This window comes from Ascaphus truei, chromosome 2, assembly GCF_040206685.1.
Source record: "Ascaphus truei isolate aAscTru1 chromosome 2, aAscTru1.hap1, whole genome shotgun sequence".
In the NCBI taxonomy this organism is placed as follows: domain Eukaryota; kingdom Metazoa; phylum Chordata; class Amphibia; order Anura; family Ascaphidae; genus Ascaphus; species Ascaphus truei.
Window position 1 is genome coordinate 440,213,996 of NC_134484.1, and position 18,876 is coordinate 440,232,871.

General features: G+C 42.0%; 1 protein-coding gene across 1 annotated transcript in view; it reads right to left on the reverse strand.

Annotated features, from left to right (window-relative positions):
• UBE3C (ubiquitin protein ligase E3C) overlaps nt 1–18,876 on the reverse strand; it is a 123,600-nt gene that overhangs the window by 88,445 nt on the left and 16,279 nt on the right. Inside the window, exons 4-7 of the mRNA XM_075587850.1 lie at nt 18,145–18,219; nt 16,121–16,261; nt 13,661–13,776; nt 8,799–8,956 (exon numbers count right to left, since the gene is read on the reverse strand). Coding sequence (XP_075443965.1) covers nt 8,799–8,956; nt 13,661–13,776; nt 16,121–16,261; nt 18,145–18,219 — 490 coding nt within the window. The remainder of the gene's footprint in view (nt 1–8,798; nt 8,957–13,660; nt 13,777–16,120; nt 16,262–18,144; nt 18,220–18,876) is intronic.

Here is an 18,876-nt window from a genome sequence, read left to right on the forward strand (position 1 = left end):
ATACCACATCCCACTACTACTACCCACTTAAGTTTGGGTTACATGCTTGATTTTTTCAGAGAAAATGTGAGTTCTGAATTTAAAGAAGTCTACAGAAATTGGAGATAAACCTTAAACGACATTGTTGCACTATATTGTGTCTTTTCTCATTTGCATATACACCACTGATTGAGTTGCACTCTCCACGCAGAGGTGTGTGTTCCTGTTTCCTAAGGCCTGCTGCACTCTCCCTTTGCAGAGGCCTGTTTCGAACTCCTGTGCTGAAGCACTGGGCTGCCAGCACTGATTCCTGTTACCTGCTGCATTCTCCCCTAGCAGAGGTTACCTTCTGTTCCTGAGGCCTGCTGCACTCTCCCTTTGCAGAGGCCTACTTCGGACCCGTGTGCTGAAGCGCTTGTTTTCACTGGCGCTGCCCTGCGGTGTTCTTCAGCCAGCTGGCTGTCTTCCCCTACAGAGACCGGCGTCATGGGCCATGCCTGCTGCTCGCGCAGAGGCCGCTCACGCTCCTACGCTGAAGCAGAGAGCTCCTGTCTACCCATTGCCGAACTCCTGCCTGAATAACGACGATGCTGCCATCTCCAATCCTGACCTTGCTATGAACAACTACGAACTGCTCAATCCAGAACCGGCTTCGTGGCCTAAGGTCGGTGTATTCACATCCCCACCTCAGCCCTGCAGTCCGGTCTTGGTTTGTGGCAAGCACAACCGTGACAACTATATGATGATTGCAGTACAGTATATGCCTCGATAAGTGGGAAAAAGGGTAGTGCTTCACTAAGTACATTTTCGCTTTACATACATGCTCTGGACCCATTGCGTACATTAATGCGGGGTATGCCTGTACTAGCTGTCAAAGACAGAATACAGTCCACAGTCACTCAAACATTCACCTATTTTCCCTAGTCTTTTTTTTAATTTTTACTACAAGACCATGTGTGCCACCTTTTCTCTCTCTCATTTTATTTATTTTTGTTTTTCATACAATTAAACGTACCATTAGGATAAAAAAAAAGCCAAGTGATTTGCTGTGTAAGAAAGACTGCAAAAACAGACTGACAACACTATAACTCATGAACAAGATGCTCGCCGGGACTCAAAATTGTTTTCAAGATCAACATACTGTAAATGGCAGCTTGGCAGGAACATTTGTGATAGTGAGAGACACACTGCGGGTATGTATTATAGGGTCACAGAGCCAAGACGCTCCTTATTACACTTCCTAATGCCATTCTGCTTAAGAAGACCCACAATATCTGTGTTGTAGTTCTGTAGTAGTATCAACGTGTCCCTTTTTTCTTTTTTAAACCCAGAAACTTCTCTATTACAAAGAATATTGGCACAGAAATATTAGAAACAAGAGTTACAGCATTAATTAATTATTTGGATCAAGCTACAAACCGGCGAGAAAAGCCTGCAACTAACAAATGTTGGTATGCAATTTAAGGAGCAATTTGTGCACACCAAGGCAAAGTAATCCAGCATTGCTGAAATGATTATCTCTGCCATTCAGACAGTGTGTGAGAGTGTGTTATATAAAAACCACTCGCCGCCCCCCACCCCGCCTTCCAGATAAAAAACTCCCTCACCCCCCTCTCAACCTGCGGCGATCTCCGTCTTCTCCCCTGAAAATTGTACTCTTACCCCTGGAGGTCCTGAAAAAATGGCCGCGCGGCATCAAATGACACCGCGTTGCCATTTTTTCAGGGCCTGTAGGGGAAAGAGTACGATTTGCAGGGGAAAAGACAGAGATCGCCGCACCACACCGCGGGACCCCTCCGCAGGTAAGCACTTGACAGCGGCCAAAACGCACTCGCCTGTGACGTGCGGGGGAGTGCATTTGTCGAGTATATATATATATATATATATATATATATACGTAGTAACCAGGGGGATCCTGATGACAAAAATAAGACAGCACACCGCAAATGTAGAAAAAGATTTGTATTAAGAACACCTGGCAGCCAACGTTTCGGTCCTCATAGAGGGACCTTCCTGCGGTGTGCTGTCTTATTTTTGTCATCAGGATCCCCCTGGTTACTACGTACATATCCTTATGCTATGGGACAAGCATCTGCCTTCACCAAAAACGTGAGTGCAAACTGCCATACCAATGACATTATATATGTGTATGTGTGTGTGTGTGTGTGTGTGTGTGTGTGTGTGTGTGTGTGTGTGTGTGTGTGTGTGTGTGTGTGTGTGTATATATGTGTGCGTGTGCATGGATACATAGTTACATAGTAGATGAGGTTGACATGCGTCCATCAAATTCACCCTATGCTAAATTTAGACGAGATACTTTATCCTATATCTATACTTACCGTATATTGATCCAGAGGAAGGCAAACAGAAAAACTCAGTGAAATATAATCTAAATATCTTATATCATAAAATAAATTCCTGACTCCAAATATTGGTAATCAGATTACTCCCTGGATCAACATCCTTCCCATGTATACTTATTTGGTATATCCCTGTATAACTTTCCTTTCTAAAAAGATGTCCAATCTTTTTTTGAACAATTCTATTTTATCTGCCATCACAGTCGCTATGAGTAATGAATTCCACATTTTAACTGCCCTTACTATAAAGAACCCTTTCCTTTGTTGCTGGTGAAATTTCCTTTTCTCCAACCTTAAGGGATGACCCAGAGTCCTTTGTACTGCCCTTAGGATGAATAGTTATTTTGAAAACTCCTTGTATTGTCCCCGGATATATTTGTATATAGTTATCATATCCCCTCTAATATGCCTCTTTTCTAATGTAAATAAATCTAATTTAGCAAGCCTCTCCTCACAAGTTAGATTGTCCAACCCCTTTATTAATTTGGTGGCTCTTCTCTGCACTCTCTCTAGTTCCATAATGTCTTTTCTAAGGAGTGGTGCTCAACATTGTACTTCATATTCAAGGTGTGGTCTTACTAATGCTTTATAAAGGGGCATAATTATGTTTACTTCCCTTATAGCCATTGCCCATTTAATGCAAGATAAGATCGTGTTTGCCTTTGCAGCTACTGCATGACTTTGGGCACTATTGCTAAGCCTGCTGTCTACAAGCACTCCTAAATCCTTCTCCATCAAGGATTCCCCCAATTTATCCCCATTTAATTTGTAAGTCGCCTGTTTATTCTTGCTTCTCAAATGAATAACCTTACATTTGTCTGTATTAAACTTCATCTGCCATTTACCTGCCCAAGTTTCCAGTCTCTCCAAGTCCTTATGGAGAGAAATTACACCCTGCTCTGATTCTACTACCTTACACAATTTACTGTAGTATTTATTTTGGATATACCAAATAAGTAAACATGGGAAGAATGTTCATCCAGGGATTAATCCAATTGCCAATTCTTGGAGTCAGGAAGGAATTTATTTTTCCCTTTATGAGATATCATTGGATGATATAACAATGGGGTTTTTTTGTTTTTGTTTACTAGTTTATATATATATATATATATATATATATATATATATATATATATATATATATATATATATATATATATATATATATATATATATAACAGAGCATAATCTCCATCTGTGCTGATGATACTTACATAGTTACATAGTAGATAAGGTTGAAAAAAGACATATATATATATATATATATATATATATATACAGTGTTCGACAAACCTATACATTTGCACGCCCCGGGCAAGTGGATTTAACATCGTGGCGAGCTCCTATTGGCCCAAGCAGCACACGTGTGGTACTAGGTGGCGAGTAGATTTTTTTTGTTCGGCGAGTAGATTTTTTGGTGATTTGTCGACCACTGTATATATATATATATTTTTTTTATCTGTGATCTAAATTTAGCATAGGTTGAACTTGATGGACGTACATCTTTTTTCAACCTTATCTACTATGTAACTATGTAAGTATCATCAGCACAGATGGAGATTATGCTCTGTATGCCAGCCTCAAGGTCTGGAATAGGAAAGCATGGTTTAAACTGGTTTCATTCCTACCTATCAGGTAGATCCCAACATTTGTCTATCTCAGGCTCTAACTCCAACCCCTTGGATACCACCTGTGGTGTCCCGCAAGGCTCTGTTCTGGTGTCCCAACTCTTCTCAGTGTTCATCAATGATCTTCCTGCTTGTAAGGGAGCTTCAATACACATGTATGCAGATGACACAATCTTATATGCACACAGCCCTAGCCTCTCCGATCTTGAACACATACTTCAATCTGACTTTTTGAGACTTGAAAATTGGATTTCCCAAAACAAACCGTTTTTAAACACTGACAAGACTGTAACAATGGTATTTGGGACCAAGGCTACATTTTTAAAGCTTCCAATGACTGAACTCCAGATCAGAACCAACGCTAACATCGCCCCAACTCCTGTTACTAGTTTTAAATACTTGGGCGTATGGTTTGACTCCCATTTAACATTTGGTTGCATATTGATACCCGGAAATCCAAAGCCTATGCCAAACTAGGTGTACTTTATAGGAACAAATCCTCCCTAAGTCTGCTGGTCAGAAAGCGTATTGCACAGCAGATGCTAATGCCAATTATCGACTATGGGGACATAGTATACGGCTCGGCACCACAAACCCACCTTAGCAAACTTGACACCCTCTACAATTCAATATGCCTTTTTGTTATCCAATGCAACTACAACACACATCACTGTGAAATGCTCAAAGAACTAGAGAGTCTAGGTCATCTTTCCTGTCTTGCCTTCAAATACTTTCAGGGCAAGCTACCCGTCTATCTGAACAAGCTCCTCATCCCTACCACAAGCAGCAGTTCTCATCTGACATCTAAGGTTAAAACGAAAGAAATAGAGCACCATCGATGACTCCAGTCATCGATGGTGCTCTATTTGACTCCAGTCATCGATGGTGCTCTATTTCTTTCGTTTTACCTTGGATCAATCAGCAGCACCACATCATCCACTACAAGGGGGTGTCCGTGAGTAATTTGGGCTATTATGCCTTACTAGCCCCCAATGAAACTGTCTGTGGTGAGTTTCTCATTCACTCTCAGTTTTCAGGGAACCATGGCTTTACCTTAACAGGACTTACTCACTTTATGGCATACACCTCTCTATGTCTTGGGACTGAATGATTATTTTTAGCGGGGTATTTGAGAATTTTAACGAACTTTCTTGCTCATCTGACATCTGACTCCAAAAGACTGTTCATGGTCCCAAGGTTCAGCAACGTATCCGGCCGCTCCTTCTCCTCTTACCGTGCACCCCAAAACTGGAACAATCTACCGGAGACTCTCACAGCCACCACCAGTCTAAGTTCTTTCAAAACTAAAGCGGTCTCACATTTTAATCTGGTATGCAACAGTTATATACACCTATAATATATATATTTTCTTTATACTATTACCTCTACTGCTAATTTATATCCACAATGTCTCTACATTGTCATCATTACCTTCATAAACATCTTCCCTTATAATAGGTTTTAGATCTAGGTTTAACATATAAACCTACTCCACCTCCTCTTCGATTTGCTCGATACTTCCGGGGAAAAAATAACTCTCTAAATTAACTGCCCAGTCATGAGTTTCATCCCACCAATGTTTCAGTAGTGACTATGATATCATACTGCTCCCTTGCAGCTATTAATTCAAGCTCCCCCATTTTATCTGTCAGGCTGCTTGCATTAGCAAACATGCATTTAAGTTTTTTTTCAGTCTGTGCTATTATCTTATCGGCTCCTGGCTTTCTGCGCCAATTGGGTTCAGTCTTTAGACGTTTTCTAGTATTATCTGCATTTACTATGGATGTCTCGCTGCTTGCCAAACTCGCACTTGCCCCAATTCTACCTCCGTATATATATATATATATATATATATATATATATATGTGTGTGTGTGCGTGCGTGCGTGTGCGTGTATGAATATACATGTGCATGTTTATGTATATATATATATATATATATATATATATATATATATATATATATATATATATATATTGTATTGTATTGTATGTCTTTATTTATATAGCGCCATTAGTGTACATAGCGCTTCACAGTAGTAATACATGTGGTAATCAAATAAATAACAGATAATATAAATAACAGATCATGGGAATAAGTGCTTTAGACATAAAAGTAACATTTCGGAAGAGGAGTCCCTGCCCCGAGGAGCTTACAGTCTAATTGGTAGGTAGGGAGAACGTACAGAGACAGTAGGAGGGAGTTCTGGTAAGTGCGTCTGCAGGGTGCCAAGCTTATGTATCATGTGTTCAGAATATCCACAGTGCTATTCATATGCTTCTTTAAGCAAGTGTGTCTTAAGGTGGGTCTTAAAGGTGGCTAGAGAGGGTGCTAGTCGGGTACTGAGGGGAAGGGCATTCCAGAGGTGTGGGGCTGTCAGTGAAAAAGGTTTAAGGCGGGAGAGGGCTTTAGATACAAAGGGGGTAGAAAGAAGACATCATTGAGAAGAACGCAAGAGTCTGGATGGTGCATACCGAGAAATTAGGGATGAGATGTAAGGAGGGGCAGAAGAATGTAAAGCTTTAAAAGTGAGGAGAAGAATGGAGTGTGAGATGCGGGATTTGATCGGAAGCCAGGAGAGGGATTTCATGAGGGGAGATGCTGAGACAGATCTAGGAAAGAGTAGAGTGATTCTGGCAGCAGCATTTAGGATAGATTGTAGGGGAGACAGGTGAGAGGCAGGAAGGCCGGACAGCAGGAGGTTACAGTAATCAAGACGGGAGAGAATGAGGGCCTGAGTCAGAGTTTTAGCAGTCGAACAACAGAGGAAAGGGCGTATCTTAGTTATATTGCGGAGGAAAAAGCGACAAGTTTTAGAAATGTTTTGAATGTGAGGGGCGAATGTGAGAGAGGAGTCGAATGTGACCCCTAGGCAGCGTGCTTGGGCTACTGGGTGAATGATTGTAGTTCCAACAGTAATGTGGAAGGAGGTAGTAGGGCCAGGTTTGGGAGGAAGTATGAGGAGCTCTGTTTTAGCCATGTTGAGTTTAAGGCGTCGGAGGGCCATCCAGGATGATATAGCAGAGAGACATTCAGAAACTTTGGTTTGTACAGCAGGTGTAAGGTCAGGTGTTGAAAAGTATATTTGTGTGTCGTCGGCATAGAGGTGATAATTAAACCCAAAAGATGTTATTAGGTCACCTAGAGAGAGTGTGTACAGAGAAAAGAGAAGAGGTCCCAGGACAGAGCCCTGGGGTACCCCCACAGAGAGATCAATAGAGGAGGAGGAGGTGTTAGCAGAAGAGACACTAAAAGTACGATGGGAGAGGTAGGATGAGATCCAGGATAGAGCTTTGTTCCGAATACCTAGAGTATGGAGAATGTGGAGGAGAAGAGGGTGGTCCACGGTGTCAAATGCTGCAGAGAGGTCGAGTAATATGAGCAGAGTGTAATGACCTCTGTCTTTGGCAGCATGGAGGTCGTCAGTTATTTTAGTGAGGGCTGTTTCCGTGGAGTGAGCAGTGCGGAAGCCAGATTGTAGAGGGTCTAGGAGAGAATAGGTGTTGAGAAAATGGAGCAAGCGAGAGAATACAAGACGTTCAAGTAGTTTAGAGGCAAAAGGCAAGGGGGAGACAGGTCGATAGTTAGAAAGACAGGTAGGGTCAAGCTTGCTGTTTTTGAGTAATGGTATGACTGTTGCATGTTTGAAGGAGGATGGAAAGGTTCCAGAGCAGAGGGAGGAGTTAAAAATGTGTGTAAGCGTAGGGATTATAGTAGGAGCTAGAGGTTTTAGGAGATGGGAGGGAATGGGGTCAAGAGGGCAAGTGGTAGAGGGAGAAGAGGATATCAACAGCGACACATCCTCCTGGAGGAGAGTTAGGAAGAGGTGTAGGATGGGGGGAAGAAACAGAGGGGATGTTCTGCCGTATGGAATCCACCTTTTCCTTAAAATAGTCAGCAAAGTCCTGATATATATAGCTGTCTGTGGGTGGTTTTCTGGGTATGCACCTTAACCCTGGCTGTGCTCAAAGCTGTGACCATGCCGCAAGCTTAAGCCTATAGGGAACCATGTTAAAAATGGTTTTTGACGCAAAAAGTGGCACTGAGTGCTCATTTCCATGTCATTTCCCAGAATCCCTTGCTGCAGTGGAAGTGCTGTATGCTGGGTGATAATGGTGAAAGGTGGGGTTGCAGACCTGCCTAAGACATACAGATGAGCATACAGTTGTATTTATATATATATATATATATATATATATATATATATATATATATATGTGTGTGTGTGTGTGTGTGCGTGCATGTATGCGTGTGTGAGCCTATGCGGGCGGATACCTATGTAGCGCATGTGTGTGCGTACACACACGGAAAATAAGCTAATAAAATATCAGTAATTTAAAGGATAACCAGACTGTAATAATTACATTGTCAGTTACATCATCAATACATTTTAATGACATTAAAAAGGTAAACAGATTATTTGAATTATTTTCTTTAAAAAAATCTGAAATAGCATTTATTCAGTATAAAACAAAGCGCTATTCGTGCTTGTGGACACAAATCAGTCCGTAGAGTGCTTTCCTGTAATAGGTGTCTGGTGGTTACTAGGTCTAAAGTGAAATTGTGAACGTTAGATGAAGCTTCACTTTAATATGACACAAATTATTCTTATCATTTGGTTCATTGTAACAAAATCTGTTATATTGTCAATAGTCTCTTTAAAAGCAAAGTTTGGGGCAATCACCGAATCAGAAAGTCAATTAAACGTTATGAGGAGCAGTATCTTAGCAGCGAGAGCGCAGTTTGCATCAATTACAATGGACAGGAATTCTTAATGTGTATAAAGTTGAAAGTCAAACAAAAGGAATAAATATTTTTAAAACATACTGACCTTTCTGAATCATGTAGTGCAAAATTTGTTCAACTAACGAAGCCACATATCTGGCATCTTGTAGAACAGGCAAATATGTATTCTCTGATGAAAATACTTCAACCATTCTCATAGGAAGTGCAACATTCAAGCTGTCATCATGGCAGCGCTGTAATAACCTACATGTGAAACAGATCAAGTATTACGCACTGTACACACACAGCTGTAAAACCCCATTACATTGACAAATACTTAGTCCTGTGCGCCTTGACACAATTAATGATCTTTGTGTAACTCCCAAAGAAACACTTCTTATGGACACGGTGAACTGTTGAAGACCTGGAGTACGTGAGCACCCCCCCCCCCCCCCCCCCGGCATCTCTGCTATGGGTGCCGTATGTTTGCTGCGCAGCGGACATCACTTTATCCCAGACTCTCTTGGAGATAATACCGAAGTCCAGCAAAAGCAGCAACCGAAATTTAATTTTTAATTTTTGATTTTCTCTATGGTGATATTTATTCTTGCATTGGCGTATTGGCTATTGTTGCTATATTTTCAGTTTATTATTAGTGTCATTAAATTATTCTTATTCCCTACACTGGTATTTGCCTATATCTATAGCTGTAAGACAGAGAGTGCTGGTACTATCTTTTGGTTTGTTCATAAAATGCTGTTACACTGTAATGCAATGGTTCTCAACCTTTTTTACATTGTGCACATTACATTTTACATGTGCTAGAAAATATTTGTTCTGCGAACACCTAATTAATAAATCAAATTGCCTAGTCCGAACAAAACAGTTCGACTGATCCCAGGAAGTATAATGTACTCAGCTTGTGGAGGGAACATACATTTAATAATGTCCCAAACAGTACATCAGCAGTCAATTAGTTCGGGAGGCCCTCTCTCTGGAAATCTATAAAAACAGACTCAAGACCTACTCGTTTACCCAAGAATGTGATTAATTAACCCCAACCTGTCTGTCATTTAATAGCTACATGTAACGATGCACGGAACACGCCCCCTGCGGCGTGTTCCTTCCGTACCTGTTTACTTCTAATCGCCGCCCTCTAGCTGCGAGTCAAGATCCTGTGTCTTTAAGGATTCTGAAGCAAGCAACTCCTTCTTGCTTCCTGGCAAATCCTGCCCTCTTCCTCCTGACAGGAAGTAAGCCTCTCTTTGACTTTCTCTTTGCTATTAGTCATTTGCTGCCTGCCCTGATGCCTGCTAGTACTATCATCGCATGCTGTTCCTGCCTGGACCTCCTTGGGACCTTAACTTATCTCCTTTGGATTCCGGAAGACTGGGACAGTCACTCATATACTACTGAGGTTAGTTTACCGTCGGGTAGTGTAGGTACCTGCTTAGTAGGGTTCACCTTGGCGTGTTAGCAGTCTTATAATTCCTTGGCCAATGGATTAGACTAAGAACCCTTATGTTATATTTAGTTTCGCTGCACCTTGCTGTTTCCGGCACTATGCCTTTAAGGAGGCTGGACGTCCTCCAAGAAGCAATTCCCTTGTGGATGTTACCTTGTGCTCTGGACTCTACCTCCCCGGCTCCTTCCATGTTCATGTTCCTAGTTCTATGTTCCTGTTCCTAGTTCCCGTTCCAGACTCCCGTGCTGAAGCGTTGGCTTTCCCCCACATTGGTGCCTGAGAACACGCGCATCCCCACTCTGCTGCCAGAGAATGCGCACACTTGCAGCTGGGCTTGGCTCCGCATCTCCGGACGCGTCGCGCATTCTCATGCGCGTGGCGCGCTCACGTGACTACGTGCGCTGATCCCCAGCTGCACGCCAACTCACTCCATTCGTGTCTCCTGCAGCTTCCCCACCTCGCTATCGGGTCCCTTTCCTTTCTCTGCGCTTGTGTTTAGGAGCACAAGCGTGACACTACAGTACATTCCCACCCTATATTGCATCTTTGCTTGTTTTTGGTCTCATTTATAACATTAAATGTTTTCTTCTTTTTCCTTTTTTAGTAACTGTGAAGTGCTTTTAAGTCTCATTGAGAGAAGAGCACTATATAAATAAAATGATCACTATTAATTACTGTGGGAGCTTCCAAAGTTCTCAGAAAGGTTGAAAAACACTGGTGTAGGTAATGAGTAACGATAATGTTATGCTCAGAGAGGTAAGCAGCCACCACTGCAAAAGCAGAGGCAAACATTACAGGGGTCATGACTAGTTCAATGGGAAAAGCTGTGAATTCCGAATGTTAGTATTCCAGAGAGATCCTCGAGCTCCATTACTAAAAATGTACCCAATCCATCAAAAGGAGCTGCCTTTGTGCAAGATCACCATTCTTACAGTAGCTTCAAGTCTTACATTTTGTTACACTCGGACCTATATTCTGACACATTTAGAACTAGACAGAAGATAAAAACTACATGTTCTAGTCATTATTTGGTACTCCTTATTGCTGCATCATCTAGGGATCCTTCAGAACATTTCACCTTTGCTTCCATTCTTAGCAGATCAGTGCATTGTCTGGACTACTGAAAATGATCTTGCTTTTGTCATCTTTTGACTTCGAGCATATTGTTGCATTCAAAGGCATTGGGAATTATAGGCCACTTGTCCAGTACAATGCCTAGGCACAATAGCCCATATTTAATATACTGCAACCCTGCACTTTGGATGCTGCAGAAGAAAATAGTCTTTCATATACAACGGATTCACACAATCACAATTACCACAATTAGAGGTGACATGCCGTCACTCTAAAGGAAAGATATTTTTAATTGGGCGCTTAATTGGTATATGCATGATGTGAGTCAACCACAACGGTTGTATATATCTACAGCAGAAGTTCGTTTTTATTTTTTAAATCATGCACTCAAATTCATTTTCTTTAATGAACGTAGTTTAAAGTTGCCATATTGGTCCTGGAAAAAATGTAGATTCGTTGAAGGTCACAATAACTTTTAGGGAACCAACATTAGCGCTCTTGATGAATGAAATTATAGTGTACATTATAGTGTACGAAGCTACTGAAACCTCACAGGTTTCTTCTTCAAGTCTACAACAATCCTGTATCAAAAGCCAATGTATTTTTTGTTTTGTTTTTTGCCTCGGCTACTGATTAATATAAGCATCTGTGCAAAATGTTAAAGGCGTTAACCTTTCAAGGGATGATGATTTATATTAGGGGTTCTCAACTCCAGTCCTCAAGACACCCCAAGAGGTCAGGTTTTCAGAATATGCCTGCTTCAGCACAGATGGCGCAATCAGTGGCTCAGTCAAAGACTTGAGGACTGGAGTTGAGAACCCCTGAGTTATACGATTCAGAACGCCAACGGTCAATTGTCACATCATTGCTAGCTAAGGGTCCCCATGCCACCACATGGGACTGCAGGTCTAGATGTAAAGGGATTGTAATGATACCATCACTATCTCAATCTCCTTAGGATATGTTCAAATATATTTAGCATGCTGCCTTGGCACTTATGAAGGTTGAAAGATTAAGCCCCAGACAATGCTGTTCTGCTGATAGGCAGGTGCCGCAACCCGTAATGACATGTAAAGTGATGCTTCCAGGAAGTCTCCTCTTGCTGGCTGGACACTGGCCATGTGCAACAGCTACAACCGGCTGTCCTGCAGCTTGGTATTTTGTGCTTTCACAGTATTAAGTTCTGGTTTACCAAATGCCACCATTTATATGGCCAGGAAACACAAGCAGAGCTTGCTCCAGGAAAGGCCAAGCCCTCACAGTCCTACTGAAATATAATATTAATGAGAAATTTGTGAGTGCATTACTTGATTAGAAAAGGCCGACTGTTGTGATATGACACGTGGCCACGGAATACGTCAGCAGTAACAAAATGCATGGTGAGCAGTAACGTTGGTGGAGTATAAACATACACAATCCCTGCAAGTTCTAACCCAAACACCCATCATAACACATACATATATACATATATATATTTGTATCAAAAGGAGTGCTATTGGGTGTGACCAAATGTATAAATGACACAAAAAATACCAAGGCTACATCCAATATGATAAAAAAAATATATAGTTCCAGGCTTAAACGCTTTGGCCAAAGAGTTTAACTAAATGACACTTATTTATAAGAAGATAAACAGTTAAGTATTTAACTATATATTTTTTGTCATATTGGGTATAGCATTGGGAATTTTTGTCTTTTGTTGTACAAGACTGGTAGTAGAGTAATCCATCTGTAAAAACTTTTTTTTAAATGTTTTTAGATATATTAGAGAAGCGTACCAGAGGTGAAGAGGGTATAGATTCATTTAATAAAGGTAAGTATGCATAACTAACATATAAAATGAGATCACGCTGTACAGTGTATTACAGTGGTTTTTAAGCTTTATAACATCAACAGACATCGACGCTTAAAAAACACTGGAATACTCTGAACAGCTTGATCTTATTTTATATGCAAGTTATGCATACTTACCTTTATTACATTCATTTATAACCTTAACCTCGGGTGTGCTCCTCCTCTCTGATCTCTCCTCTTTCTAAGACCTCCCTCTGAAGACTACCCTGGGGCAAGTTTGGAACGGCTGCCTAACAAGAGGAAGTATGCAAGGAGAAGTTCATCTCACCTTTACCAACCAACTATATATTATTATATTAGTGAATGCCACTGTCTTCTGGAACTCAACCATGGGATCACCACGTTTAGCAATCATGCGATTGCGAACAGGGACACCCCAGGACATTAATGGAAGTCTGTTCTGACCACCTTTACCACACACGTGGTCTCCCCCTAGAAAGCAAGCATTTAATGCACGGCATCCCCTATACGTCATTAGGCCACGGGGGCACTCAAAGGGTTAAACAGCTGCCTTTGTTATTTAGGTATTTGCACTAGAGCAGAAATAGATGCAAATGAAAATGGGGAATCTTTACCTGCAACATAACCCTAAAAGCCTCTTGATTTGATATAGACAGATGAGTCTGTCCGGGCCCGACAGCTGCTTGACAAACTGGGAACTCTGTTTTATCAAACTCTGACATATCCATATCTGCAAGAAAAACATGTCCTCAAATAATAGAAAATCAAAGATGGTTACTTCATCCTCCCTGGATTCAAAGCTTAAAGTAAGAATAAAAGGCAATATACAAGAAAAGAGCGAACATTGAATTTCACATACATAAAGATTTTGATTTGAATCTTGCACACAAACCTGAAGTAGTAAGTAGTAAGTAGTAGGTGAGAGCTGCTCGCCAGGGACTGCGGGTTGTTTGGCGAGTGAGCACATTACAATGTGTATCCCCCCCCATGTTGACCACATGAAATTAATGCCGGCGTTACGTGCATAGTGCTCTAAATATAGGTGACCGACCGCTTTCTGAAAAGCATTCTGGCAATACAGTGTTTTTAAATAATAAACTCAACATTCCCAAAACATCTGGTTACTAAAGGAATGTTTTTCCCATCAATATCCAATTTTTTGGAAAATCCTCTTCCACGTACAGTCTAAGACAGGCTAGAGCCTGCAGAAGACTGTCCCCAATGCCAATCTCCCTTGGTTATTCTAGGAGAGGTCAAGTCATCACTTAGTGATGTCAAACGCCAGGCGCTCACACGAGGTTGTGAACTTTTTTTTATATGCTATCTCAGTTGTGGCCAACTCCAGTCCTCAAGGGTCACCAACAGGTCAGGTTTTGAGGATATCCCTGCTTCAGCACAGGTGACCCAATCAGTGGCTCAGGTTTGGACTGAGTCATTGATTAGGTCACCTGTGCTGAAGCAGGGATATTCTCAAAACCTGACCTGTTGGTGACACTTGAGGACTGGAGTTGGCTACACTTGAGCTAAGGAAATCGGATGATAGAAGGACTGGTATCCATTCTTATGGAGATCCTGTGTGTTCTTTCCTCGGGACCCGCGGTCAGCCCAGCTGCCCTTCTATTTTGGGATGATGAAGCTAGCCATGATGTATTACTACTTTTTACATGTACGTCTTAAATACCTGTTTTTATGCTTATAAATTGAATTTGTATTTATACAATCTTCAGTTGCGCTCTTCCTTGCGTGCCTAGTTATTCTAGGGGAGCAGGGAAAAAACGTAAGAGGTGGAAACACTAAAAACTGTATAATGTGTTAATGACAAAACCATCTGGGGGGAAAAGAAAATCTTTCTTACCTAAAAAAAGCATCATAGTGTAAACTGCAGTGAAAAAACAATTAGGGCATCCAATCCATATCAACTAAATGCAACCTAAATCCTAAATGTATCATCATCCGTGCAACCGTTTGCAGGTCAAAGGCTACATATTGGAAATTCTCTTATACCAGCATCCCATTTTAATGCTCTTTGAAGCATAGCCATGTCTGATGAACTCTGAAGATATCTCCACGCAATTTTTAAGCTACTAGCCAATTTTAAATGCTTTCTTTCACATAAGTAATGGTTGCAGCATATGTGATAGGATTCCCATTATGTGATATGAATGCATATTAAAAGCAATATATTTCTATGGGGGGGGGGGCAGGCGGGAGAGTGCAGTGAGGGGCTGCTGTTTTAAAGCAGCAATCTGCACGGTTCGCTTTAGTCTAACCTCCAGGAACCCTGCGGTTCCAGAGACATCTGCCATTCTATGCTCTAGCCAAAAAGATCTGTCTGGTGGGGACATGGTTGCCAGTATCGGCCTCAGGATATGTCGCAACTTCCTATTCGTGACCCTAGCAGCCATGATTGTGTGTGTATATATAAAATACACACACACACACACACACACATATATACAACTGTATGCTCATCTGCATGTCTTAGGCAGGTATGCAACCCCGCCAAACAGCTGTCTGTGGGTGGGTTTTCTGGCTATGCACCTTAATCTGTGGGTGGGTTTTCTGGCTATGCACCTTAACCTTGGCTGTGCTCAAACCTGTGACCATGCAGCAAGCTTAACCCTATAGAGAACCATGTTAAAAATGGTTTTTGAAGCAAAAAGTGACACTGTGTGCTCATTTGCATGTCATTTCCCAGAATCCCTTGCTGCAGTGGAAGTGCTGTGTGCTGGGTGATAATGGGGAAAGGCGGGGTTGCAGACCTGCCTAAGACATGCAGATGAGCATACAGTTGTATTTACATTTGCATATATATGTATATATATAATTTTATTTATTTATTTTTTACAGCACATGCAACAGCTAGTATCTCGACAACCAGGATGCCTCAAAGATCAGACTGTGATTCAGCATGCGATGAACACTCTGGTTCAAGAAACACACACACACACACACAAAGTCATCATATCTTAAATTTGGGAAGATTGCTGCTTAAAGATCCTCTTCTCAATATAAATGTTGTACACTGTAGATATTAGACCATAAAAAGAACGCTGTCTTCAGCATCAACTTACCAAACGCTTCGAATCTTCATTCTGTCTGTAAAAAAAGAGGATCTTTCGTACTAAAAGAGTAAGGTTGCTTCCATTTGCAGCACTCCCATTAGAGGCGCTTGAGCTAGCACAGTGATCAAAGTCACTTCTTTGGATGGCGTACTTTAAAATAAATAAAATGAAAGTACTTGTTAACTTGAGGACATACATTTGAAAGCACCATTCACGTGACAAACTAAAAGCAAAGCCTCAGCCGCTGTGTGTTGTACAGATGTAGCCAGACTTGCTGCCTTTGGTGCCGCGATTTTCACAGCTCTGGTGCGGCCACATCGCGGCTACAGCTCTCGGAGCCCAGAAAGTTTCCCAGGAGGTTCAACTCTGCCGGGTTCCATGCTTCAGAATGGGACCCCACAGTGTAAATCCTCCTGGGTCATCCACAGGGAGAGAATACCGTTACTCACATTTCAGGTGCGCTGTGTGGGTCCCTGTCTGCCGTCTCTACATCTCTCCGCCCGGATCTGTGCCTCCCCACTCACTGAAGGTAAGCAGGGCTGTATTTCCGCCCCCCTTGATGATGTATATGCCTCACCATATGGGTGTAAGGCTATTTAGCCATATTTGGGAATCTACATCAAGGGGGCTGGAAACTGTCCAACCCCCTTGATGATTTTGATGCTCAAATACGGCCATATAGCCTCCCCTTCATGATGTAGAGACCCATATAAGGGCAACATCATCACCAAGGGGGGAGGACCTACAGCCCTGCATACCTTCAGTGAGCGGGGAGACACAGGTCCAAGCAGGGAGATGCAGAGACAGCGGACAGGAACCCGCGCAGCTCATCTGAAATGTGAGTACCGTTTTCTCTTCCTGCAGAATGGCCCATCAAGCAAAGGATTAACTCTGCGGGTCCCACTCAAAAGCATGGAACCCCGCAACATGAATTCCTCCAGGCCGCAAAACTTGTTGTCCTTGTGGCCACGGGTGGCCGCATTTTTCTCCTAGGCCACAAGGGAAGTAAGTTTGGCTACATCTGGACATGAATATTGACAGTATGTTATGTAAAGAATATTAGACAATCCAAAAGAGAACATGCTGCTCCTACGTGGCAAACAGATGATTACCAGAGTCCAGATCATTTAAAGCTGTAACACGTTTCATTAAATAGTGCAAATGCAGAAAGAATTCAAACAGAATATATCAAATAAAAATGTGTTTAAAATGTGCAAGAATTGTGAGAATGCTCACAATTGCTATTCACTTAATTGGCGATTGTACATGTTTTAGTGAATCTAGTCATCTAGTTCAGGGGTGCGCAAACTTGTGGGGGGCAGGGGGTGCAGCGCTTGCAGAGGCCCCACGCTCTTCCCCAGGGCATTTAAATGAAATGCCGGGGGACCGCGCGAGGACTCTGTAACTCACTGTGATTCAGCCGGCTTCGGGAGATGCGCCGCTATGGCAACGCAGCGTCAAATGATGCCGCAGAGTCACGTTATGTGCAGTCACATGACCCTGTGGCGTCATTTGACGCCGGCACACAGGTAAGGGGGGGGGGGGGGAGGCGAGCACTGGGGGAGAGCAGGCAGGGGGTCACAGCACCAGAAGTTTGACCACCCAATATCTACTTTATAGATTTGATCCCTTAAAAAAAATGGTGATCTGTGTTCCCCAATATAATAGCCCTGAGTGCATACTGTAGTTTAAGGATCATCAGAGTGCCAGCCTTTGTAATGGACACTGATCATAGGGGCACCAAACTGATTTTTTTTGAGGACAGACAATATGGCTGCCATTGTCTGCATAAGAAATAGTTCTGGTACGGAATATAATGTGAGTTCTAAGAAGACTATTAAACAAATAAAAAAAAGATGGTAATTGTTTTTTGCCCACTGCTTGGCGGTATCTTATTCAAACACATTTTACAGTTATGTATGATGACATCACAACAATTTGGGGATGTCATGCCGTAAAATACTGCAACGTAGAAGAGGATAGTAAAACTCTGATTATGGCATCTAAATCGGATGAGGAAATAAAGCACGTACTTGCTGTTTTCTGTCCTTGTAGCCTCGTACAAAAGACTGAATAATTATTGCATTTTTCAGCCTCCTCCTTTCTTCCTGTAAAACAGCACAAAATAAAGCTGTGCATATTCCATTTTATCTTAAAGGAACCAGGCCCTCCCAAAACCAAAATGAACCAATGGCAGGGACATGTTAAATCTGGATCAAAAACACTTTCTACTTCCATTTAATGTTTTGGGGCAAAAATCATCCATAAGCATTTTTATATAATAGAGTTAGTTTTAAATAAAGTTTGTTTTAAACATTGTGAGCTGATGCATGAGTGTATACACTGGGAGCTAAAAAAATGATTGGTTACCAACTGTTATTTACGTCACTACAAATTAGAAACATCAGGGCCTTTTAATAAACCCGTCCAGCAGAGGTTTGAAGCTAGCAATGAAACCAAGATTGTTTAGTCGCATTCTGTATGTTTAAGGTCTACCCTGAAGATCTACTGTATTAAGAATCAAACACTACAATGCACAAAACGCCCAGGCTGCCTGGCAACTGACTGAAGAACTAAAGAGCGGAGTGGGAATAGGACCTATATCACACACACACACACACACACCTTTCCTCCTCTAGCCCATGAGCGTGCACGCTGCAGCAGAAGCATGCTGCACCGGGCTTCCTCTGAGGAAGTGATGCGACAACGAAACGCGCCAGGGGATGGTGCTCGTTAGGTTTTTTGCCCCCGGCATGTTTTAAGAT